We start from the raw sequence: 23,694 nt of genomic DNA on the forward strand, positions 1-23,694 counted from the left end.
TTAGCTCTCACCCCTGCACCTCTTTCTTTGTATTCCTCACGCCCTCTCCCGGTCCCGCCAGCATCTCTCCTCCTCCGCCTGGCTTCGGCCTCCCCCTGCCTCCCCATCTTCAGCTCACTCCTCCCCCTTGCTCCTTTCAGCTTCACCCCCTCCCTGCCCCCATTCCAGGGTTTCTTTTCCACCCCAGGGGTCTCTGTGCCTCTCAATCCCCTCTTCTACCTGCCTCCTCCCTCTCTGCAGGGTTAGCGAACACCCATCTTTTTGTGCTTGGGTATCCCCCCACCCCGCCCCCATCATCGCCACAGACTCCTCTTCATCCATATCCTCTCCTCTCCTCTCTTCTCCCGGCCCCTTTAAATCTGCCTGGCCCAGCCTCCCCCGTGATGCTGGGATGGAGCAAACATTGATTTGTGCTGGGATGGAATCGGAATTTTGATATATTTTTTTCCTCCCCCAACCATAAGAAGAAAAAAAAAATAAAAACACCCCCTCTTGATTGCCCCCTCCCCCTTCCCATCTAGCTCCCAGCTCCTCTTCCCTATCTCCATCCAAGGCAGATTTTTTTCCCCTACACTATTCTCATCTCCCCCCACCACTACCCCACCCCGCCCCCCACCAGCCTGCTCCTGGAGCTGGGAAGAGAGGGGACTCGCGCGCGCGGCTCCCCCACCTTAGCTCTCAGGGTTGGAGCAGTCTCTCCGGAAGGGGAGAGGGCTTGGCTTGTCCGGGGTGAGGTGGGAGTGGAGGTATCCTGCCATGGATGCTGTGCCTGGGAAACAGCCTGAGCCCCAGCCCATCTGGTGAGTAGCCTGCTCTCTCCATCCGCCTGTCTGCCCATCCCCACCCTCGCCTTTCCCCTGCAGAGCCTCCCCAACCTTTCCCCACCAAACCCTCTGCCCACCTTGCTCCAATCCCTCCCCCGCCCTCCACCCCATTCTCTAATCCCCAGGGAAGCCAAAGAACCAGGACCGGGGGGCCCTGGCAGGAGCCAGGAAAGGGGGTGGTCTCTAGCCCCGCCCAGCCGCCTCTCGGGACCCCGCGAACTGCCATCCACTGTCGGCACCTTGGGCTTTTGGGTTCGAGAAACGGGGTTCTAGCTTGGCATTGAGGCCCAGTCCTGGGAGGGGCCCTCAACCAGGAGGGAGAGGTGGGGGAGCCCCCAAAGCTTGAGAGCTGCTGGAAGAAGCTGCTGGGGAGGGGGAGGCGGGTGTTTCGCTGATGCTGGGAGCCACCCGGCCAGCAAGCGGCGGACAAAGAGGAGGGGCCTCGCTCGCCACTTTTCCTCCCCACCCCCTCCCCTTTCTCCGCAGCCACTCAGGATGAGGGTCCGGCCCTGCCTGCCCGCCCTGGGGCTCTCCCGCCCGGCCCCGATCTAACTGCCCCCGCCCCCAGGCCTCGCCCGGCTCCCAGGCCCCCAGCCGGCTCCCCAGCCCCAGGATGCGTTGAGCCGCCGGGGGGCTGAGGCCGCGCCAACTACATGCATGTCCCCCGGGGGCAAGTTCGACTTTGACGACGGGGGCTGCTACGTGGGGGGCTGGGAGGCGGGGCGGGCACATGGCTACGGCGTGTGCACGGGGCCCGGCGCCCAGGGCGAGTACAGCGGCTGCTGGGCGCACGGCTTCGAATCACTCGGCGTCTTCACGGGGCCCGGCGGACACAGCTACCAGGGCCACTGGCAGCAGGGCAAGCGCGAAGGGCTGGGCGTGGAACGCAAGAGCCGCTGGACATACCGCGGCGAGTGGCTGGGCGGGCTGAAGGGGCGCAGCGGCGTGTGGGAGAGCGTGTCCGGCCTGCGCTACGCCGGGCTCTGGAAGGACGGCTTCCAGGACGGCTACGGCACCGAGACCTACTCCGACGGAGGTGCGAGGCACGGCCCACTGTCTGTCTGCCCGTCCGCGCCTCCCCGTCGGCCCTTCCGCGAGTCCCTTCCCCATCGTTGTGTCCCCGAGTCCCTGTCTGTCCCCCATATGCCTCTCCCAACGATATGCCCCCCAGCCCCCACCTTTCGGCCCCCCCACACACATGCCTTCCTCATTTGTCTGTCCCCAGGCCGCCTGCTTTTCTGTCTCCCCCATCGGCCTGTCCCCACCCCTTCCCTGCCTGCCTGTCCCTCACTCTTTCCTGTCTGCCTATCCATCATCCCCTGTCTGCCTGTTCCCCCTTCCCCGTCTGCCTGTCCCTCATCATCCCAGTCTCTCAGTCCCTTACCCCTCTGCTTGTCCACTCACACTTCCTCAGCCAGCTTGCCCCTCCTGGTCAGTCCTGTTTGCCTGCCACCTGCTTATATTATACACCACTGCCTGTGCCTCCCACCTCTGGCTTGCCTCTCTGCCTCTCTTTTTCGACAGCCTGGCACTCCCACTTCGCCTCTGTATCCCTCACACCTCTGTTTGCTGGCCTTGTGTGCCACTATCTGCCCAGTCCATGGCTCTCCTGGCTGCCTGCCCCTTACCCCCCTGGGGCTGCCTGTTCTTCACACACCCTAACCTGCCTGTCCCTTCCCTTTCCCCTGTCTACCCTCTCTGCCCCAATCCACTCATCTCCTGCTGCCTGCCTGTCTCCACTCGGCTCTTTCTCACACACCTTCAGATCCAGCCTGGCCTGTCCCCAGCTCCTACTGCCTTCCCCTGACCTCCCGCACCTAACACACTGGCTTCCGGGGACTCTTGGGGCCTGGAGTGCAGGGAGGGGCAGGTCCGTCCTGACTCTTTCTCCCACCCCACCCCGCCCGCAGGCACCTACCAGGGCCAGTGGCAGTCCGGGAAGCGCCACGGCTACGGGGTGCGCCAGAGTGTGCCCTACCATCAGGCGGCGCTGCTGCGCTCGCCCCGCCGCACCTCCCTGGACTCCGGCCACAGCGACCCCCCGACGCCGCCTCCGCCCCTGCCGCTGCCGGGCGACGAGGGCGGCAGCCCGGCCTCGGGCTCCCGGGGCGGCTTCGTGCTGGCGGGACCCGGGGACGCTGACGGCGCGACCTCCCGAAAGCGCACCGCCGCGGCCGGCGGGTTCTTCCGTCGCTCGTTGCTGCTCAGCGGGCTCCGGGCGGGCGGGCGCCGCAGCTCCCTGGGCAGCAAGCGGGGCTCCCTGCGCAGCGAGGTGAGCAGCGAAGTGGGCAGCACCGGGCCCCCGGGCTCCGAGGCCAGCGGGCCCCCGGCTCCAGCGCCGCCCGCCCTCATCGAGGGCTCGGCCACTGAGGTGTACGCGGGCGAATGGCGCGCAGACCGGCGCAGCGGCTACGGCGTGAGCCAGCGCTCCAACGGGCTGCGCTACGAGGGCGAGTGGCTAGGCAACCGACGGCACGGCTACGGGCGCACCACCCGCCCCGACGGCTCCCGCGAGGAGGGCAAGTACAAGCGCAACCGGCTGGTGCACGGGGGCCGCGTCCGCAGCCTCCTGCCTCTGGCCCTTCGGCGGGGCAAAGTCAAGGAGAAGGTGGACCGGGCTGTCGAGGGCGCCCGTCGAGCCGTGAGCGCTGCCCGCCAGCGCCAAGAGATCGCCGCTGCCAGGTGGGCGTCAGGGAGTGTGCAGAGGCCAAGGCTGCGCTGAGGGGAGAGGGAAGGCCGGGGCGGGGCTAAAGAAGGTCCTACACCCAAGGCCTAGGTCCGGGTGAGAAAGATCAGGCCTAGGGGCTTTGGTATTCGGAGGCCACAGGTGGATGTGGGTGTAACTGTGGGTGGCTGGGTATTTGAGGCAGTATGTGTCTCATTGTCTTTTATGGTGATGCTTGTCTTTGGAATCCACTTGTGTGGGAATAGCTGCCTTGGGTAGGCCCATAAATCTCTTAAAAAATAGGGACATGTCATTAGTCTTCCTCCTCTTGCACCTGATCGGCCTCCAGGCCTTAGGCTGGGAGCAACAGCCCTGTAGAAGCATCAACCAGGTGGAGGCGGAGCCAGGGCGTCCATTCCTAACCAGGTCCCAGCCTGATACCATTTGGGCCTTGGGCCTGGACTGGGTCTAGCTTGCATAGCTGATCTACCCAATTAAAAGATAGTCCCTTCCACCTTGCCTCTTCTACCTCCCTTTACCCAACTGATAAGATTCCTGGAAATCTGCTTGTAAAAGAAATTCCCTTTTTGTAGATCAGATGTCCATGCACCAAGAGCCTTGCTATCTAAAGCAGTGCTGCCCAAAAGAAACATAATGTGAGCCAATTATGTCAGTTTAAATCTTCTAGTAGCCACTAAAAGAAACAGTGAAATTAATTTTAATATTATAATTTTATTTCAGCCATAATATCCAAATGATTATTATTTCAACATGTAATCAATATATACTTATTAATGAGATAGTTTACATTCATGTGGGTTTTTTGCACTATATCTTTGAAATCTGGTGTGCATTTTACCCTCATAGCACATCACCTCAATTCAGAGTAGCCACATTTCAGATGCTTAATAGACGCATATAGCTAGTGACTACTGAATTAAGCAGTGCAGATCTAAAAGAAGCCAGAACTCCATTTGTAATGACATTCACAAGCCCCTGATTAATATTTACATTTGGATTTTTATATATTGGATTTTCTTTTTAAAAAGGGAGAGGGAACAGTTGAGGGATTTTGTGTTTAAATTTGAGACTGTTTCAGAGGGCTTGGGTCAAGATACATACAAATGTGCTTCAGTGAGTTTGTGTAATGGGTGACAGTGTGTGTGTGCGCACGCATGCAAGTGTGTGCATGTCTGTCTGTCCGTCTGAATATGAACATGCAAATCCAAAGTATGCACTTGAGCTAGAAAATGTACATCTGTAGATGTATTTGAGAATCTGAGTGGTTAGAATCCAGGGCCTTAAGCCAGGAAAGGGAGGGGGAGGCAGAGCACCAGGGAACACTTTAGGCTAGAAGGGAGGGGGTGTGTACAGGAAGAACTGATTTCAGTAGCTAGAGGCTCAGGCAGTAGGAGGAGGCTGTTTGGTCTCCCCAGCATCAGGCCTGGCAATGCTGATTGGCTGCTGGCTGCCATAGAAACAGCAGAGCCTCAGCAGCAGGTGCCTCTGCCAGGTAGCCAGAGCCTGGCTGGATGCTGGAGCACAGACTAAGTCTAATGCCTAGGACTTGACCATCCAACCCCTCTCTACACAAAAATACAGGTCCTTGTCCATGCACCAGTTTCATGGCCTCCAGGAGAACACAGTGCAACCCAAGACTATGATCTTTGTACCCTGACCCAAACTCTGAGGCCAACTCAATTTCAGGGCAAGCCTAGTCATATAGCATCTGAAAGCCCTAAGAGAGAACAGGATCACCTGAAGTCCCTTAACCCAGAGGAAACTGACCGTGTCTCCCCAAGGCACATAAATAAGAGGTGGCCCTAAGACTACAATGGACATCACCACCCCTCCTCCCATACCTAAGCCTACCTTCCCAAGCCAGAAGAAGCAGGTCTGGAACCAGAGGGGTTCATGGGCCTTAATCCATTCAAGCCCATGGCAAGCACATGTGATTCCCTCTATCTCTGCTCCTTTGTGCCCCGCCTTCATTTAGAATAACAGAACTAATTTAATAATTACATGGTATCTAGGATCAATAGTAGAGGGTGAAAGGGAAGGGGAAATCAAGGAAGCATCTGACATCAGAGAGAGAGGGGAGAAACAGCAATGGGGAGCTAAGAGCTTCCCCAGAAGGTATAATCACAATGGTGAGAAAGCATGCGTATTAGCAGGGAGAGGGGATAGCAGAAAAGGGAGAACCACTCTTTCTTCAGCCTCAGAGCTTAGAAAAGAATGAAATGGAGCGGGGCGGGGTGGGGAGGGGTGCAGTGGCAGTGATGGAGTGGGGAGAACAATGTGGTAACAGAAGAGACTGAAGAAAAGCAAGATGTGAAATTCTCATGTCAGGAAATCTGCACTGGAAGAGGCAGGCTTGAATAATGAGGGATGGCAGAGGTAAGGGGATGGGAGGCAAAGGCTCCTTCCACAGGGAAGAGGGTGATCCCGAGCAAAGGGGATGAGGGAAGGGCAAAGCTGCCAGGAGGGCCAGGTACAGGAAGATGTTCTGGACCCCACAGAGAGGTATGTGATCCCAAAGGGTCATGAGAGGAGTTGATAGCAACAGGAGGTACCGGCAGCCAAGAGGTCACCAAGCAGTTTGTGAGCACCAAGCAGGTGCGACTGCAGAAGGATGTGCTAAGAGAGTGAGGTCTCAGTTGTCCGTGAGAAGGAAACAAGACAGGATTAGAATAACAGAGGTGCGGCAAGGGCCTGGCCCCAGCAGCTAGAAGAAGTGTTACTACAGGATGCAATGGAAGAGGGGTGTGAGGGGAGCAGGAGGGTGTGAGGACAGACGGCACAGCCCAGGTTCAGGACAGGAAGCCAAAGGGAACTTGCCCTGGCCAGCCAGGGAAGGGGAGTGGCTGGCAGAGTATGAGGCAGGGTAAGGGCTCCAGAGGTGAGCTCAGATTATGAGAATGAGATGTGGTGGGGATGTGGGAGATGGGGCTAAGGCATCGGACCGGGGGTAAGTTGCAGTGGGGAAAAGTCTGCTAAGTTCCCATCCCTGGGACCCAACAGGGCAGCAGACGCCCTCCTAAAAGCGGTGGCAGCCAGCAGTGTCGCGGAGAAGGCTGTGGAGGCAGCGCGAATGGCCAAACTGATAGCCCAGGACCTGCAACCCATGTTAGATGTCCCAGGTGAGGTGTGGGCAGCCTTGGGAGGCGTTGGGGAGAGGCTCAGAAGTGGGGAAGGAGGTTACGGATCCCTCCAGGAGAACCGGGGATAGGAAAAACCAAGGTTTTGAGAGTCCAAGGGGACAGAGGGTAGGGGTCAAGCCTGGTTTGGGGAATGGAGCTAGGGATTTGTAAAAAAGGATAATAAGGACTGGGGGGATTAGTGAGAGGCTCTAGGCCTGGGAATAACAAAGTCCTGGGAGGTACCCAGTCAGGGGGATAAAGCTGTAGCTTCTCCAGCCCAAGGCCAGGTAGCCCCTCTGATTCTCAGCTCTTCCTGCCCCAGGCCGCAGACCCAGGCAGGATTCAGAAGGTTCCGACACAGAGCCTTTGGATGACGACAGCCCTGGGGTGTACGAGAATGGACTGACCCCCTCAGAGGGCTCCCCCGAATTGCCCAGCAGTCCTGCCTCCTCCCATCAACCCTGGCGACCCCCGGCCTGCCGGAGCCCACTGACCCCTGGAGGGGACCTGGGTCCATTCTCCAGCCCCAAAGCTTGGCCCGAGGAGTGGGGGGGGCCAGGTGAACAGGCAGAGGAACTAGCTGGCTATGAGGCTGAGGACGAGGCTGGGATGCAGGGACCAGGGCCCAGAGACGGTTCCCCACTCCTCGGGGGCTGCAGTGACAGTTCAGGGAGTCTTCGAGAGGAGGAAGGGGAAGATGAAGAGCCCTCGCCCCAGCTGAGAGCCCCAGGAGGTTGCGAGCCTGAGCCCACAGCCACTCCAGTCCTGAGAGGCACGTCCTTGAGGAGTCCCGAGGCTGGGCACCTGACAGAAGACCTCGAGGATCCTGCTGCCACTGAGAGGCCTGCCCAGCCGGTGAGACATCCTCTGTCACTGCTTTGTGAGCTTGAGTCTCAGCTCCCTTCTAGCCTCTCTCCTCCCGAAAGCCTTCCCTCCCAACCTTTCTGGACCTCTGTCTGATCCCCTGAGGGGCTTGAATTTGGACTCAGCTTCCTCTATGCCTGCCCTAGTCTTGGACCATAGGCCCACCTCAGAAAAAAATAGAGAGCGTTCAAGCTGGAAGAAACCTAGAGACCTTCAAGTCCAACTCCCTCATGTGAAAGAGGGGGAAACTGAGGCCCAGAGCACTTAAAGTAACTTATAGAAAGCTAACAAATTAATAACAGTAGCACCAGAACATCTTTCCCTGTTCTCCTTTCATACCATTTCCAGCTCCCAATTTCCTACTCCACCCCCACCCCCACCTCCGCACTTTCTCTCTTTGGTGTCCAGAAATAAAAAAGGAAAAGACTGTTCCCTCCCTACCATGATTCTCCCTCCCTCTCCTGGGAAGAAGGGAAATAGGAAAGAAGGCAGAAAACCAGGTGGGGTGGGGTTTCCCCAGAACTCTCTACTCTGATTGGACCCCAGGCCTGCTGCTGTTTCCTAGCAACCAGATCCTCACCCCTTCCTCCCTGTCTGCCTTACTGCAGTAAAGGCTGCGGCTGCCTGTGTCTGCTACTAGGGCCAGGCGCCTCCTGCCTAGGCCACGTGACCGTGAGGAGGGGGGCGTTGTGAGGGAGGAAAAGCTGTCCCTGCCTCGAGGGTGCCAGAGGGAAAGTGGCACCCTGCCCAGGAGAAGAGGGGGTGTTTTGCAATCCAAAATAAAGGCTGGAGGTCCCTCTGCTTTTGGCCTCTGGAGGAGGGACATGCTGCTTGGGACCCTTCAGCTTTGCCACCTCAGCCAGGGCCCTTGGGCTGACCAGCTTTACCCCCAGGAAGGTAGGACCTGGTTCCGAGGGACTGAGCCTGCTTCTCTCTCCCTCTGTCTCTCTAGGGAGCTGCCAACCCTCTGGTGGTGGGAGCCGTGGCCCTCCTGGACCTCAGCCTGGCGTTCCTGTTCTCCCAGCTCCTCACCTGAGGCTACTTCCTGGCCTAGTTCTGCCTTTGGTTGCTGCCTCTTCCCCCTTTGACCTGCCTTTTTCTCTTTTCCTCCTCCTGGTTGTTTTTTCTTTCTTTCTCTCCTCCCTTTCTTTTCTGTCCCCCTTTGTTTTTGTCTCTTGCTTTTTCTTTGTCCCTCTCTTCTTTCAGATTATCTCATTTATTCTGGATCTGTCTCTGTCTTCCTCACTCCCTTCCCCATCCAACCCCTCTCTTTCTCTAGATTGTTTACATATGAAGGGCTTTTCTCTCTCAGAGTTGTTCTCTCTGAGATACACAAATCTAAGTCAGACCATTGCCCCCATGCCCTCCCCACCTCTTCTTCAGACCTTAACTTCACTGAAGGTGGGAGTTTGGTGCCCTGAGGAGTTTCCTGGAAACTGAATTGAAAGGAGAAAGAAAGTAGAGAGTGACTGAATGTTGGGCCAGACCCTGGCTGGGCTGCTGTCACTCCCTGACCCAAGGGGCCTGGTGTCCCTCTGAGATCTAGTGAAAACCTGGAGGAGGTGCGGCCTCCACCACCTACCTTGGAGGATCTTATGTCCCCTTCAAGCGTTGAGTTAGGTTCTTAACTGGATCCTTCCCGGAAAGAGATACAGGAAGTGAAAACTAGAATGACTCCCTAGCATCTTCCTCTTTTTTTCCTCAATAGCCAGCCCGTCCTCCAACCCCACATTGCCAAGAACAATGTGTAAAGGAACAAAAAACATCCAATGCAACAAAGTTCACCCCCTCTCAAACTTTACCACTGGTGTTTCCCATTCTTCTATCCCCTAAAAGTTTATTTGGTTGGTCTGGACTCACTTGTGGCCTTTGATTAAATTCCTAAGGGGCCTGATGAAGGCACTTGTACTGCAGAGGGTGAGAGGCACTTGAGCAAGGGCTCCCCCACTCTGGTGGTAGGGGAGGGGCATTTCTGGGGGAGGGAACCAGTCAAAATAGCATGGAGCTCACAGGGCAGCAGAAGCTGTGACGCGTTTCATAGTCTCAAAATGGGTTACAGCCCTTCCCCCAGCACATCAGAATCTTGTGAAATGGGAAAAGAGGAGGGGACCAAAGGAAGCCAACCCCTCACATGCTTTCCACGCAGGGCAGAGATTGGAGTCAAACTCAGGGTCCCAGGTGGGAGAGCCCTGTTTGAGGCTGTGACTGATCCCTGGTACTAGCTTTTCCCCTGGGGGCCTGAAGACCTAGGAAGAGGGGACTGTAGGGTTCCCAGGGGATCTTTTCCTCCCTACCCTGCATGAGGCAGAGGCAAGCTGCCTGCCAACCCCCACCCTCAAGGAATGGCCTTGCCTGGGAATGCCCACCACACACCCCTCTTCTTTTTTCTAGTCAAACTATGTTTACTCCTTGGCCTGCCTCCTTCCTTCCTTCCTTCTCAATCTTTACTTCTAATTTCTATTTCATGGAATTTGGGATTGAAGTTAAAATACAACAGTGCCGCCAACAACAAGTCTTGCAGGAAAAAAAAATAAAAATAAATTTAACAAAAAAATATATTAATAAAAAAGTTCAAAAAGGGGGGTATTGTCATCTCCTTTGGGGTGCAATGGCTTCAAACCCAAGCTCTCTGAGGCTCTCCAGGCGGTGAGGATGTACGAGGGTCCTTCCTGGGACATCTTCGGCCTATTATAAGCCTCTATGTGGATGAGAGATTTTTCTCCTAAACTCCGAAGCCAGAGCCAGGTCAGGGGATTCAAGCAGCTTCTGCAGGCAGCCCTGGAGGGCGGGGTCCCGTGGTGGGGGCGGGGTGAGGAAGGAGCCGCTCAAAGCACCGCCCCCAGGCCGGCCCAGGACCAGGAAGCGCTGGATGGGAGAGGAACGGAGTTAGGAAAGGATTAAGGTGAGGCTGGCGTTGGGGCTGGCGTCCAAGGGTGGGGAAGCTAAGGCCGCCTGATATGGGAATGGGGTTGGGATCCCGCAGAAGAAAAAGCGCACGGCCATGGAGGGAAAGGAAAGGCTGAGGTAGGAATGAGAAACCAGGTGTGCAGGCGGTGAGGTGGGGGCAGGAATAGGCGGGCTTTGGCTCGTGCGCAGTAGAAACAAGACCCGGAGCGCATGCGTAGTGGATATCCCCTCGCGCGGTAGGAAAAGGGCGGAATCTGGATCCCCAAGAGGCGAAGTCTGAGTGTGGTGGATAGGGAAGCTGTGAAACCCGGGCCCTCAGAATCCTGGCCACGGGCGAGCCTGTCAGAAAGGCCAGGCACGCTCGGCCAGAGAGTGTTAAAAGCTCTCTCCTTTTCCGGGCTCTGCCCCCAGAATGGCGATAACTTCGCTGAAGCTTCAGGACCTAATCGAGGAGATTCGCGGGGCTAAGACCCAGGCCCAGGAGCGGGAGGTGATCCAGAAGGAGTGTGCCCATATCCGGGCCTCCTTCCGCGATGGGGATCCTCTGCACAGGCACCGACAGCTGGCCAAATTGCTCTACGTCCACATGCTGGGCTACCCCGCCCACTTTGGACAGGTACTGGGCAGGGACACCTCCCGCCTGAGTTTGATGAGGACGGCTAGTGGGGCAGGGTCTCAGACCGCCGTGACCTATCTGCCCCCTATTTTTTTTATTCTACAAAGAATTTCTGAGCCCTCACAGCCGACCCCGCAACCTTCCTGTTGGGCTGGTCTGAATCCTTCATTCTTTAGCCAGCGGCATTCAGGGCATCTCCTCCTCTCCCATCCTTCACTACTACCCACTAACGCCTGAATCTCCTAAGCCTCTGCTCTTGTTGAAGGGAGGGTGATGGGTTTTGGTGCCGCCCACGCACCCACCCACCCCTTAGTCTGGTGTTAAGAAGGAAGATGGAACTGGAGATGTTCTGGTTTCACCCCTGCCCCTTCCTGGTCTGCCCCCTTCCCTACAGATGGAGTGCCTGAAACTGATCGCCTCCCCCAGATTCACAGACAAGAGGGTGGGCTACCTGGGGGCAATGCTTCTACTGGATGAGAGGCAGGATGCCCACCTGCTCATTACAAACAGCATCAAGAAGTGAGAGAGCTGGGAGTGGTTCTGGGAAGCACTTGGAATCAGGGAGATGGGAAAATGGGGAACTGGGAAATCCTAGGGGGCTGCCTGGTATAGGTATTGAAGGACTGTTTCCTCAAAGGCCTGATTGAACCTTCTCCCAAACCTGCAGTGACCTGAGCCAGGGCATTCAGCCAGTACAAGGCCTGGCCCTGTGCACTCTGAGTACTGTGGGCTCCGCCGAGATGTGCCGGGACCTGGCCACTGAGGTGGAAAAACTGCTCTTGCAGCCCAGTCCCTACGTGCGCAAGAAGGTGAGGCAGCAGGACCTAGGCAGTTGGCCCTCCCGGAAACTGCACCCCATTTGCCATGTGGTAGAGGTGGGGGTCCATCCTGGTGGGCCTCTGCCCCCCTTAGCTCCATGACCTCTATAGGCTGTTCTAACTGCAGTACACATGATCCGGAAGGTTCCTGAGCTCTCCAACATCTTCCTCCCACCCTGTGCCCAACTGCTTCATGAGCGTCACCACGGTAAGGCCACAGGGCCCCCCATCCCCTGCCTCGGCCCTGGCTATGGGCCAAAGAGGTGAAAATTGGAACAGGAGCACCAGCTCGTAGGAGAAGGGTAGTGCATGCACGCACATGCAGTAGGCTGTCCCCTGCCCCTGCACTAGCCCACCATTCACTTCCCCAACCCTGACCCCAGGCGTCCTGCTGGGCACCATCACACTGATCACGGAGCTCTGCGATCGAAGCCCTGCAGCCCTCAGGCACTTTCGAAAGGTGGGCTGGTGAAGGGGCAGGCCCTGGGTCAGGAAAAGGAGCAGTGAGGGAGGGATGGGGTGGAGGTTGAGAAAACAAGGAAGAATGCCCAGTCAAGACTGTGCCATCCCCTCAGGTGGTACCCCAGCTGGTGCAGATCCTCCAGACTCTAGTGACGTTTGGATACTCCACAGAACACAGCATATCTGGAGTCGGTGACCCTTTCCTGCAGGTGGGCTGACCCTTCTCTGCTGCAGCCCTGAGACACAGCGAGCTTAGAAGTAAGACCATAGCCAGAGGCCATCTCCCAGAGAACACTTTGGCTCACACAGTGTTTTGGGCAGGAAGATGGCAGGCATAGGATTGCCCAGGTCATCCCAGGATGTTGGGGAAGGCATGCTGAAGGTCAGGAAATTCCATTTGGAAACAATAAATAAAGCCTGTCCCAAGCTCCCTGGACCTCACCCACCTCTGATCCCCTCTCAGCACCCAAGGGAACTGTGGAAGTAAGAGGGTGAGCAGGGAATTGAGAGGGAACTGGCCTGACCCCTCACAGTGCTCCCCTCAGACTCACAACTCCTTACCCTGTGAACCCCTCCACCTTTCACTCTTTAACCCAACCTCAGGTCCAGATACTTCGTCTGCTTCGGATTCTGGGCCGGAACCATGATGAGAGCAGTGACACCATGAATGACTTGCTGGCTCAGGTGGGGAGTTGGGGAGGGGGCAGTGGTTAGGTGTACAGTCCTGTGATCCTACCGGCCTCAATGGCCCTCCCTGACCACTCACCATGCTTCACTATCACAGCTCTATTCTCCCCTGGACTGTGAATTCCCTGAGTGCAGGGACAGAAGCTTTCCTATTCCGTTTACAGCCCTGGTGCTCACTTGGGGCCTGGCACATAATGGGGGCCCCAGGAACCTTAGTGGATGGTTGCGGCATGGGTGGAAGATATGGTGGGGACCTTTCAGAGCGCCCAAGGAGAGGAAAGACGCTGTGTACATGCATCTCTTTTCTCTGTCCACTCAGGTGGCCACTAACACAGACACCAGCCGAAATGCAGGCAATGCAGTCCTGTTTGAGACAGTGCTCACCATCATGGACATTCGCTCTGCTGCTGGCCTCCGGGTATCAGTCCATATGCCTCTTCCACCATGGCCCAACCCACCACCCCAGCTAGGCAGACAGCTCCTGTTCTCTGGTTTCTCCCCACTTGCATCCCATCATCCTAGGTCGTGTGGTCCCCAAGCCTGGGTGAGCAGGTAACTCCTTCCTTGACTGTCCCCAACCTCTGCCTCTCATAGGTTTTAGCTGTCAATATTCTTGGCCGCTTCCTGCTCAACAGTGACAAGAACATTAGGTAATAGTCCCTGGTGTCTGGCTGGGTATGTGCCACTGAGTCCCTGGCCCTCCTTCTCCTACAGCTCCTGATCTACCTACCTCTTACCCCTCTACCCAGGGCTGGCCAGGGCTGGGGGCTGATGGCCATGGGTGTCACAGGGTCTCTCCCACCCCAACCAGATACGTAGCACTGACATCATTGCTGCGGCTGGTGCAGTCTGATCACAGCGCTGTGCAGAGGCACCGGCCCACTGTGCTGGAATGTCTGCGGGAACCTGATGCCTCCCTTAGCCGGTGAGCAGGGCTAGATGAAGGAACAGGGCAGAGGGCCCAGCATGAAGTGGCCAAGACTGAAGCCATCTTTGAGTACCTAGAGCAAGGTGGCTAAGGGGCAGGTGTCTGGGAAAGGGGAGGGCCTGAGTTATGAAGTGGGGTGACCTAGGCTGCCCTGTATTTCTCCTGCCAGGCGGGCCCTGGAATTGAGCCTGGCTCTGGTGAATAGCTCCAATGTCCGAGCCATGACACAGGAGCTACAGGGTTTTCTGGAGTCCTGCCCCACTGAGCTACGGGCTGACTGTGCCTCGGGCATCCTTTTGGCTGCAGAGAGGTGAGGGGACAGGTGCCCAGGAGGCAGAGGGGGTGGAATTTGGGGAGAGTCAGTGCCAGGACTGATGAGCCGTATGTTCCCCAGGTTTGCCGCAACTAAACGGTGGCACATAGACACTATCCTGCGTGTGCTGACAACGGTGAGGCAGGGGCTGTTTTGAGGAGAGCTTGGTGGGAGTGGGCAGGGTTCACCACACTGACTTGGCCATGTCCACCCCTCAACCCAGGCAGGTACCCACGTGCGGGATGATGCAGTAGCCAACTTGACCCAGCTGATTGGGGGAGCCCAGGAACTCCACGCCTATTCTGTGCGTCGCCTCTACAGCGCCCTGGCAGAGGACATCTCCCAAGTACGGTTCCCCCCGCCCACCCATCACGGTCTACCTACTCTCTATATCTGATCCATAACTACTTTTCCCTCGCAGTCACAGCTATCTCCTGGGTGAAGGAGAAATAACTCTAGGACAGAGCCTTGTTTTTAGTTAGAACACCTGGGCTTCTGTCCTGGCTCTGGTACGTACTGGTCAGGGAACCACCGATAACTAGTTTAACTTTATGTTTGGTGTACTCAGCTATCTACCCTGCAGTTCCCAGAGCTGTTGTGAGAATCAAATGAGATAGATAAAAGTTCTTTCTGTATGAATTGGGTTTTATTACCTTGAATGCTGAGTTAACAGATGCCAGCCATTATCTGTAGCCCCTTTTCCTTATTAAGTAGGGTGCGGAGAAACCATTCACCCCTTTCTCAACCTAGGGTCCTGGAAAACTGCTTACACCCTAGTGAGTAGGCCTTGTAGTTTTGATACTTGTCCACCAGAGGGCAGTGGGAGCCCAGTCACCAGGAGAGAACCCAGTAACAGAACTGGTTGTTTCCTATACAAAGGCCCTTCTTTTTCCCCACTTCTCCAATTCCCACTATCTCTGCACTGCCTAAAGGGATGTCACAGGGTCTCAAGGTGGGGAGAGACCCCAGGCACTGACCGAGTGGTGTTTCCTCTCCCATGCAGCAACCACTGGTGCAGGTAGCTGCCTGGTGCATCGGGGAGTACGGAGACCTCCTGCTGGGGGGGAGCTACGAAGAAACTGAGCCCCTTCAGGTGAGGCCTGCATTGGGGGTGTACTGAGGAGGGTCTCCTCAGGGGAGTAGGGTTGGACCTTAGGGTCACTGCTTGTGTCCAACCCGAGGTGGAGGAAGAGGAAGTGTTGGCACTGCTGGAAAAGGTGCTGCAGTCCCATATGTCCTTGCCGGCCACTAGATGCTATGCCCTCACAGCCCTCATGAAGCTCAGCACCCGGCTCCGTGGGGACAACAAGTAAGAAGGGGTCCCAGACCCCTGCTTGGAGCCCCTAGTGACAGATGCCCCCTCCCAGTGCCCACCAGTTTCTCAGGCACACTCATCCCTACTCCTCCCAATCCTTAGGTTTTTGTTTCTAAGCCAAGTGTCTTAGGTCTCTCCCTGCTCTCTGGGACCTGTGCTTGCTGTGCCCTGTCCTGGGAGCTGAAGGGCCAGGCTCCCACCATACTCACACACCGTTCTGCGGTCCAGCCGCATCCGCCAGGTGGTGTCCATCTATGGGAGCTGTCTGGATGTGGAGCTGCAGCAGCGGGCTGTGGAGTACCACACCCTCTTCCGGAAGTATGACCACATGAGGTGTGTTCAGCACTCTGCCAGTGTAGGACCCAAATCCCCTTTATGGGTACAAGGTTCTCATCTTTGCCTGTGTCCTTCCTCATCCATTGACGCCAAGCTGGTTTCCACTCCTTGCTCCTCTGAAAACCAGCCAAGTGTCCCATCTTAGGAAACCAGATGGGTTTCCCTTCCAACCCACCATGTGCCCAGGCTCTCCATGTTCTTACTCCTCCACCCAGATGTCTCTAGTGAAAAGTCCAGGGTTCACAAAGAGGGACACCCCTGCCTTCCATCCTCTCAGAGCTGCTATCCTTGAAAAGATGCCTCTTATGGAACAAGGTGGACCTCAGATTGAAGAGGCAAAAGCAAGCAAAGCAACAGCCCAGTTTCCAGAAGCAGCCCATGTCCCTGCAGAGCCCCAGGTAAGAAGGCTGGAAGCCCTGGTGTGACTTTGGTCTGCTTCCATATCTAGCCCTGACTGTTCTGCCCTCTGCCCCTAGGCCTCAAAGCTCTTGAATCTATTAGATCTCCTGGATGGTACTTCTGAGGATGACCAACATCCTCCCCCTCTGGAGCCCTCCCCAGGAGGTGCCGTAGTACACCTCCTTGACCTTCCCTGCTCTCCTCCGGCCCTGGGTAAGCCTCAGCAAGGGGAAGATGTCTGAAAAGGCTGGATCTTAGAGAAGGTGGGATGGAAAGGTGTTGCTGCTTCCTAGCCATGGACTAAGTTTCATGTACCCTCTTCCCTCCTGTATGCCCCCCATCCCATCCCTACCCCAGTTGATAAAAGGGTTAATTTGCCCATGCCATTCCCCTCCTGGATACCCTTCAATGTCTTCTGTTTATTCCAAACTCCTTACCTTGGCCTACAGGGCCCTGCTGCTTCCCCAGCCTCACCTCACCCCTCTCCGCTGGCCCCTCAGCTCCTCAAATCCTCACCTCAAGCCCTTGGCATTTCAAGTTCTTTTCACATGGAATAGTCCTTCCCTACATATCACATGACCAGCTCATTCTTAGTCTCCAGGCCTCAACTAAAACATCAAATGCCTTTCCCCACCACCCCCATCTAAATTAGTTCTTTCCGGTTACTCTGGCATAATTTATTTCCTTCAAAGCACCTAATGCAGTCTGCTGGTCTTGTTTTCTTGTTTATTGTCTCCCTTTCCCCTCCTGCCCCCAGTAGGGTAGGGACCTCATCATCTTTCCATTTTGTCACTAGCCTGTTGAGTAGTGCCTTGCCACCGAATAAGTGCTCAACTGACTTGTTAAATAATGAGCTTGTTATCTGCAGCCTGAACACTGAGCTGCCTGTCTCTCCCTATTCTAGTTCCCATCCCAAATCTCAAAGTGTTTGAGCGTGAGGGACTACAGCTGAATCTGTCCTTCCTTCGACCTCCTGGAACCCCTGCTTTGCTCTTAATCACTGCCACTGTCACCAACTCTTCAGGGGATGATGTTACCCACTTCATCTGCCAGGCCGCTGTGCCCAAGGTTTGTATAAGAGCAGAGCTCAGAGGTGACCTGGGTACTTCAGAAGAGACCACTAAGTAAAAGAGGTGGGCAGGAGAGAGAATGAGATAGGAAGAGTGGTGTGCAGACACAAGCACTTGGGGGGTTAGGGGAAAAGGGTCTCTAACTGTTGGGTATGGAGGGTTGTCTGAATCCACCCAGCTGCCTCACTGTGTTCTGCCCTAACCTCCTATGTCTAGAGTTTCCAACTGCAGCTAGAGGCCCCCAGTGGGGACACAGTTCCAGCTCGGGGTGGCCTGCCCATCACTCAGCTCCTCAGAATCCTCAATCCTAACAAGGTGAGCTCCAGGATCCCCCATGGATAAGTCCCAAGGGAAGGGAGAAGGCCTGGATCTAACCCTGGTCTCTGCTCTCCTATTCCTAGGCCCCGCTGCGGTTAAAGCTGCGCCTCACCTACAGCCACTTTGGCCAGTCAGTGCAGGAGATCTTTGAGGTGAACAACTTGCCTGTGGAAACATGGCAGTAATGGGCTCAGGGGCTCAGCGGCTCAGCCTCCACGCACAGCTTCAAGTCCTCTGACCCAGGGCCAGGGACCCCAACAATTTGGAGCCTATGCCTGAGGGCTACCAGCAGGTGGCACCCTGACCCTGTGCCTCCCACTGCCAAAATGGTGGGGGCTTCTCACCCTTTCCTACAAACGATGAAAGCCCAATAAAACCTAAGGGAAGGAAGCATATTTGGGTATATTGGAGGTAGAAAACGTACATGAATGCATTCTTAAACAGTATGTATCTTCCCCTGTTCAACAAGGAGGATTTTCTTTCTCCCCATCTCTAGCCTTGGGAGCAAATTTACCCCTAAACTTCCACAGGACACATTTCTACCCTTTGTGGACAGAACGGCACAGCAGCAAAATCAAACCAGGGATTCCCACCCATTTCCTGAACTTGCTGCTATTTTCTATACCCAAAGGCAAGGAAATCCCTGCTGCCTCCCCTCATCTCTAACTCAGCTGTAAGGCGGGTTAGGAGCCGCTGGCAGAATCAATGGCATCGACCAAGGGATGGGGGGGTGGGGCGGCAAGGGATTTTCCTGTGCTTAACTACTGATCACGGCTAAGTGGAAATCCTATAAACAAGAGCGGAAATCAATGGAGCCTGCTTAGCAGCCAGGGGAGAGGGGTGGCCCACAGATTGCATCTGACGGATGAGGGAAAGAAGGCAGCCAAGGAGGGCTTGAGGAAGGGTGGCCGAGGGTAAGTGAAGGAACAGGCAGAGCTGGAGAAGGACAAGAGTCACTGTTGGAAAGGAAGCCTGGGTAAGAGGCACAGTGAGCCCAGAGCTCTGATCCATCTCTCTCAAGTGTCACCCCTAGCTCAGGCTACTGTCCGAATGTTTAGTCCCCCGTGGCCTCTCTTCAGAGTGGTTCGCTTCTAGCAGGTGCTGATAATCCTGGGGCCGGAAGCGCTGTAGGTACACAATCAGCTTGGAAGGTGCCTTCTCCTGCTCCGACACACCTATAGGCAAAAGGACAGTGAGGGACAAGCCAGAGAGCTGCAGATATTTTGACTCTGCTCCTGCCCACGAGCCAGACCCCGAAGTTCTTTGCAGGGCAGCACTGGGATTCCAAGTGCCACCCAACCAGCTGCTACCAGCCCACTCCATTACAGACCTATGGAAGTGGGGCCTAAAAGGGCCATTTCAGGCAAGGGTAGGGCTGGGAAGCCAAGTATGATCCTCTACTCCAACAAGGAGAAATGGTGGAGAGGCATCCAGGGTTCCAGGAAGACAGGATGCCTCAACAACAACTCATTTCAGTTACTCTTTTTCCCTCTTACTCCCCCAGCAAGATTAAAGTCCATATAGGCAGACCAGAGCTTATTAGTGTGGTAATGAAGCACATGCAGAGAAACCAAGAGAAAGAAGGCAAGAAAAGCAGCAGTAGCCATGGGAGGGATCCATGTAGAATTCTGGCCGCCAGCTGATATATAGAGTTGCCCATTGCCCAGTGGCTGGCGGATGCTGGGCCTATGGCAGGGAACTAAACATGTGCCTACTGAGGAGGTGAGAACAGCATTCCAGGGCTGTGAAGTCCCATGGGATGCACGACCCCATATTTCTGTGGATGAACTGTCTATAAGGGAGCTAAGACTGGGAGCAGAAAAATCTGCCAAAGCTTACACCATTGGCATATTAAATACAACGTTCTTAGCTTTTACTCAAAGCCAACAGGACAAATTAAATGAGGTAGTTGCAAAAACAAGAGAATGTGGGTTAGGAAGAAGGATTGAAACAGGAACAGACATATAGAGACCTTAAAAATGGAATTGAAGGACGTCTGAAGTATCTAAAGATATGAGATGGAGAGCCAAATGAAGCAAAACGGGATAAATGTTAAGAGACACATGGAAGGACTAAATCCTTAAGAGGAAACAGATTTGAGAGCTCTAAGCAAACGATATCCTCTAGAACATGGTAAAATAATTCCTATTACAGAAATAACCCAGAGGTCCTCCCTCATTATATGGTCTAATGGGGGCATCCAGAAGAAGAAAGTGGGGAACAGAGATACCATGGCAGGACCTGTCTCCCTCACCAAGCAAGCTGCTGAGACTGTGGATCTTCTCCAGGACAGTTGGCACTTCAGCCTCATCATGTACCAGGGCCTCCACCTCACCCACAGCATAGCCAAAGTCAGCTGTGTCCAGGTCTATCCTGAGCAGCAGCTCCTCTTCAGGACCAAAGAGCACCAGCTTCCAGGAACTTCGTGTAGTCACAAAACTAGCGACTTCCTCCAGGCCCAGTGGTCCCAGCATAGCAGCTACACCTCCAGCCCACAGATCCTCAGTGCCCAGCACCTCACAGACCTGGGCCACAACTGCACGTTCCACTGTGAGTTCCATGTATTCAGTGTGGGGTCCTGAGACAAGTGTTGCTCTAGGACATTTGAGTTCCCATCCACTACCTTCTCGCTGTCGCAGCCAGTAGTCAGCCCTCATGAGGCTCAGCTCAGGGGTGTCATAGTAGCTGTCTCGGAAGGTGACCTGGTGCTCCAGGATGCCCCCCAATTCTTGCAGCCGTTCCTCTGTGCCAGGCTTTGGGACGAACTTTCGCTCTACCTCAATCAAGCCTTGGGCCATGCTACCTGCAATCAGTCAATCAACAAACATTTGCTGAGTTCCCAAGTATGCAACTCCTCACTGACCCTGGCCCTGGAATAATTTCTGACGTACCTACCCTGTGTCCCAGAGCTCTTTGCTGGAGCTACAGCCCTCTTCCCCTGCTCAGTGATGGGCGTCCCAGTCCCTGATCTTTTAAGGCACGACAGTAACGACAGATCTCCAGTTAAATCCCTTTCACTCCTGATGCTGCCTTCAATTCAAAAGGCTCTCTAGAAAGCGGGCCGTGAAGAGGTGTGCTCTCAACGCCAGCCCTCTACCCCTCGCTACCCCAGGGAGCCGGTAGCTCACCGCGGCAGGACCACGCCCTTTCCCTCCACAGTACCCGCCAGCGGAGCCTCGGGTCTCACCTCAAAGGCCAGGACCTCTCTCGCGCGGGACCAGGAGATGGGGGAAGGGAGCCCACGCCACGCGAGGCATGCCGGGAGTAGTCCCTGGTTCCGGACTTCGGCCTGGCTCTCCACTCACCCGGCCGGTCCCAGCACGAGCGGCCATGTTTAGGCCCGCTGTGGCGGCGCCGCAGGCAGGCCGGAGCTCAAGAAGCCTGATAGGTTACGCAGGGCAAAGAACCCCGCGGTGGTGGGGAGCGAGGTCGCCACGCCGGTGCTCTGCTTTTTATCCCCGAACCCTCCTAACCCCGGGGGTGTCGGTCTGAGTCGCAGGCCTCAGGCTGAGTTTAGGCGCCCTGGGGGGCCCAGGTGCATGATGGGAGATGTAGTTCGAAAGGGAGACTTGGCCTGCTCTCCCCACCCGTCGCTATGGTGACAGGAAAGCTGCAATTCCTTCCCGCGGGGCAATACCTAACACTGAGGGTGGGACTGCTGGGCAGTGTAGGGCGAGTCCGGTGCTAGGAGCTGAGGCCCAGTCCCGCCTCCAAGTCCCATCACTCCCCAGGCAGATGGGTCTGGACTAAAAGCCATTCAGACGCTAACCTGTCCAACAGACAGTGACCCACTAAGTGCAGTCCAATGGCAATAGGCTGAAAAATAAGGATAAATTAGACCAATTCAGCTGATGAGGAGTTTTAGAGGGGATTTACTACATCCAGGCATGGGAAAGGAGGAAGAGACGTTCTTCAAGACGAAGTATTATTTTTGGATGGGAACTAAAGACACGATGGGATTTCAACATTTAGAGACTCAAATGGAGAAGGGAACAGCCAGAGCGCACCTGGTCAGTGTGTAAGTAGAGAGAGATAAGGCCTTGTGCGCCAGACTGAAAAGGTTGTCACTAATGCCAGCAGTCCCTGAGCAGTCTGTGTTGGGAGTATGAGAAATATTCATATTCATTTAAAATACAGTTGGCTCCCTCTACCTAGAGGAGCCCCCACCAAATCTTGGTGTGTATTTCCATCTTCTCCCATTTCTCAGCAAGTTCTGTTCTTTCCCCCATTTCCCAATAAATCCTTTTTACTGGCCTAACTAAAAAAAAAACTAATGGGGAGTAGGCGTAGCTCAGTGACTGAACGCCTGCTTCCCATGTACAAGGTCCCGCGTTCAGTCCTTCATACTTCCTTAAAAAATAAAATAAAATTAAGATGTGGAGGTTGTCCTTTGACTGCTGTGGAAAACAAAACAGAGAAGACATCTCCTTTCTTCCTCTAAGGAATATGGTTGCCTAGAGACCTTAACTGTATGTCTCACCCTCCAGGTGAGGTAGCTTGCTCAGGAACAGGAGCTCTTGTAATTCCCTGGGCTCCCCCCTATCATGGGTGAGAAATGCTAAGTTCTCAACACCTACCCTCTCTCCAGTATGTTTCTGGAAAACTGTCAACAAGTGGGAAGCACTGTGGGGAGAAAGACACTGGTTTACAGTCATGGTATCTTTAACTTGGGATATCTTGGATGCATCCCTCCTCCCACTTCATGACAAGCTCCACTGGACAGGGAGGGAAAGGCCTCCAGCCTCTGACTTCTCTCATTGGCCTGATTTTTTTCCTCCAGCCTTTGCTTTTCAGTTTTGTTGCCCTGGGAAGACAACGTTCCCTGAGTTATAAGGGCTGATCCAGCAGCTTAATTCCAGGCAGCAGCTTAATGGAATGGAAGGATGACAGACCTGGGGTTCACTCCCAGCTCCACTTTCCTTACGCTTGGCCTTGGGCAAGCTACTCCATCTTTCTAAATCTCTGTAAAATGTGGAGTTCCTCACAGAGTTATTTGCAAGAACTCAAATGACAAACTACCTAGCACATAGTAAAGACCCAAGATGTGAGTTTCTTTTTCCTTCCTTTTTTTTTCCCCTCTGAACTGCAGGGTCTTTCTTTCTTTTCCTTTATTTATATTTTTTAGAGAAGTAGACTGTAGCAGCTACTGTGGGCCCTGGAGCCAGACCATCAAAGTTTAAATCATGGCCCTGTCACTTTTTGGCTGTTGTGACCATGGGCCAGTTAACTAACTTGATTGTGCCTTGGTTTTCTCAACTGTAAATGGGGACTAATAATATCCACCTCTTAGGGATGGGAGGATTAAATAAATTAGTATATGTAGAAGCACTTGGAGCTGTGCCTGTATAAATCTTAACAATTACTGTTATTAGACCGAAAGAGCATATAAAGTAATAAACAGAAGATGAGTATCAGAAGCCAGAATCCAAACCCTGCTCTGGGGATTACATGAACAAGTGGAGGAGACAGAAGCTTCTGGAGACTTCAGAGTAATTGCTGTGTAGAAGGTTCTAGTCCCCAATCAGAAGGGAGGGGGAATAATACGGCAAGAAGAAGGCTATGAAAAAAGTGAGAGGCCTCTGGCGGCTCTGAGAGCGTGATAGAAGCCAAGGCTTATTCTAGCGCTGATTTAAAACAAAACAGAACACACGAATGGTTTCTGTAGGCAAGAGGATGAGAAGACGGGAAAGAGGGGGAAAGAGCCTGTCCTCCTTACAGCACTGGCTTGAGCCTAGAGCCAGAGTCGCCGAAGCAGTCGGGCCCGCAGGCCGGACCGCGCTCGCCCGCTCCCCGCGCGGGTCCCGCGAGATGACGGCTCCTCGCCGGGCGGGCGGACAGGGCGCTCCGGGCCGGCGGCGGGGCCTGGCGGACTACAGCTCCCGGCTGGCGCTGCGGCGGGCGGGCCGCTGCACCTGCTCAGTGGGGCCGCCCCGGGCGCCTGGGTATTGATTATTCCATTGTGTGGGACGCTTCGGCTTCAGCCAGTGAATGAGGCGGAGGAGTGAGGGCGAGGAGGAGGAGGAGGAGGGTGA

At 55.1% G+C, this 23,694-nt stretch overlaps 3 protein-coding genes across 13 annotated transcripts in view; 2 read left to right on the plus strand and 1 right to left on the minus strand.

Moving 5' to 3' along the window:
- The first annotated feature begins 175 nt into the window (after window positions 1-175).
- Window positions 176-10,071, plus strand: JPH4 (junctophilin 4). 2 transcript variants are annotated; one of them, XM_004456354.5, is made up of 6 exons: window positions 176-800; window positions 1,311-1,860; window positions 2,735-3,506; window positions 6,511-6,629; window positions 6,952-7,484; window positions 8,446-10,071. In XM_004456354.5, the coding sequence occupies exons 2-6, from the start codon at window positions 1,482-1,484 to the stop codon at window positions 8,527-8,529; spliced, it is 1,887 nt and encodes a 628-aa protein (XP_004456411.2). In that variant the 5' UTR covers window positions 176-800; window positions 1,311-1,481; the 3' UTR covers window positions 8,530-10,071. The 2 variants fall into 2 exon arrangements, with proteins under 2 accessions (XP_004456411.2, XP_058149684.1); XM_058293701.2 differs by having other exon boundaries at window positions 705-800; window positions 950-1,860.
- A 267-nt stretch (window positions 10,072-10,338) lies between these two features.
- On the plus strand, window positions 10,339-18,055 carry AP1G2 (adaptor related protein complex 1 subunit gamma 2). Of its 2 annotated transcripts, XM_023588198.3 has the most exons (22): window positions 10,407-10,517; window positions 10,812-11,016; window positions 11,411-11,535; window positions 11,684-11,825; window positions 11,946-12,042; window positions 12,218-12,294; window positions 12,410-12,505; window positions 12,900-12,980; window positions 13,303-13,401; window positions 13,578-13,633; window positions 13,795-13,908; window positions 14,081-14,221; window positions 14,306-14,360; window positions 14,448-14,570; window positions 15,228-15,317; window positions 15,406-15,533; window positions 15,768-15,872; window positions 16,153-16,273; window positions 16,352-16,487; window positions 17,179-17,342; window positions 17,561-17,659; window positions 17,746-18,055. In XM_023588198.3, exons 1-22 carry the CDS (start codon window positions 10,495-10,497, stop codon window positions 17,845-17,847), a joined length of 2,379 nt encoding a protein of 792 aa, XP_023443966.2. In that variant the 5' UTR covers window positions 10,407-10,494; the 3' UTR covers window positions 17,848-18,055. The 2 variants fall into 2 exon arrangements, with proteins under 2 accessions (XP_058149683.1, XP_023443966.2); XM_058293700.2 differs by lacking the exons at window positions 10,407-10,517; window positions 10,812-11,016; window positions 11,411-11,535 and adding an exon at window positions 10,339-10,395.
- The window catches only part of THTPA (thiamine triphosphatase), a 45,784-nt gene continuing 36,941 nt past the window's right edge, over window positions 14,852-23,694 (minus strand). For 6 of the 9 annotated variants that reach the window (XM_004456357.5, XM_058293703.2, XM_058293706.2 and 3 more), the window contains 2 exons: window positions 19,917-20,465; window positions 14,852-18,837 (listed from right to left, as the gene is read on the minus strand). In XM_004456357.5, the coding sequence (XP_004456414.1) occupies window positions 18,692-18,837; window positions 19,917-20,460 (690 nt within the window). In that variant the 5' untranslated portion in view covers window positions 20,461-20,465 and the 3' untranslated portion in view covers window positions 14,852-18,691. Of the gene's footprint in view, window positions 18,838-19,916; window positions 20,466-20,553; window positions 23,520-23,694 lie in introns of those variants that run through there. The other 3 variants (XM_004456356.5, XM_071214012.1, XM_058293709.2) reach the window with 3 other exon arrangements.

The sequence above is a fragment of the Dasypus novemcinctus genome, chromosome 3 (assembly GCF_030445035.2).
Source record: "Dasypus novemcinctus isolate mDasNov1 chromosome 3, mDasNov1.1.hap2, whole genome shotgun sequence".
In the NCBI taxonomy this organism is placed as follows: domain Eukaryota; kingdom Metazoa; phylum Chordata; class Mammalia; order Cingulata; family Dasypodidae; genus Dasypus; species Dasypus novemcinctus.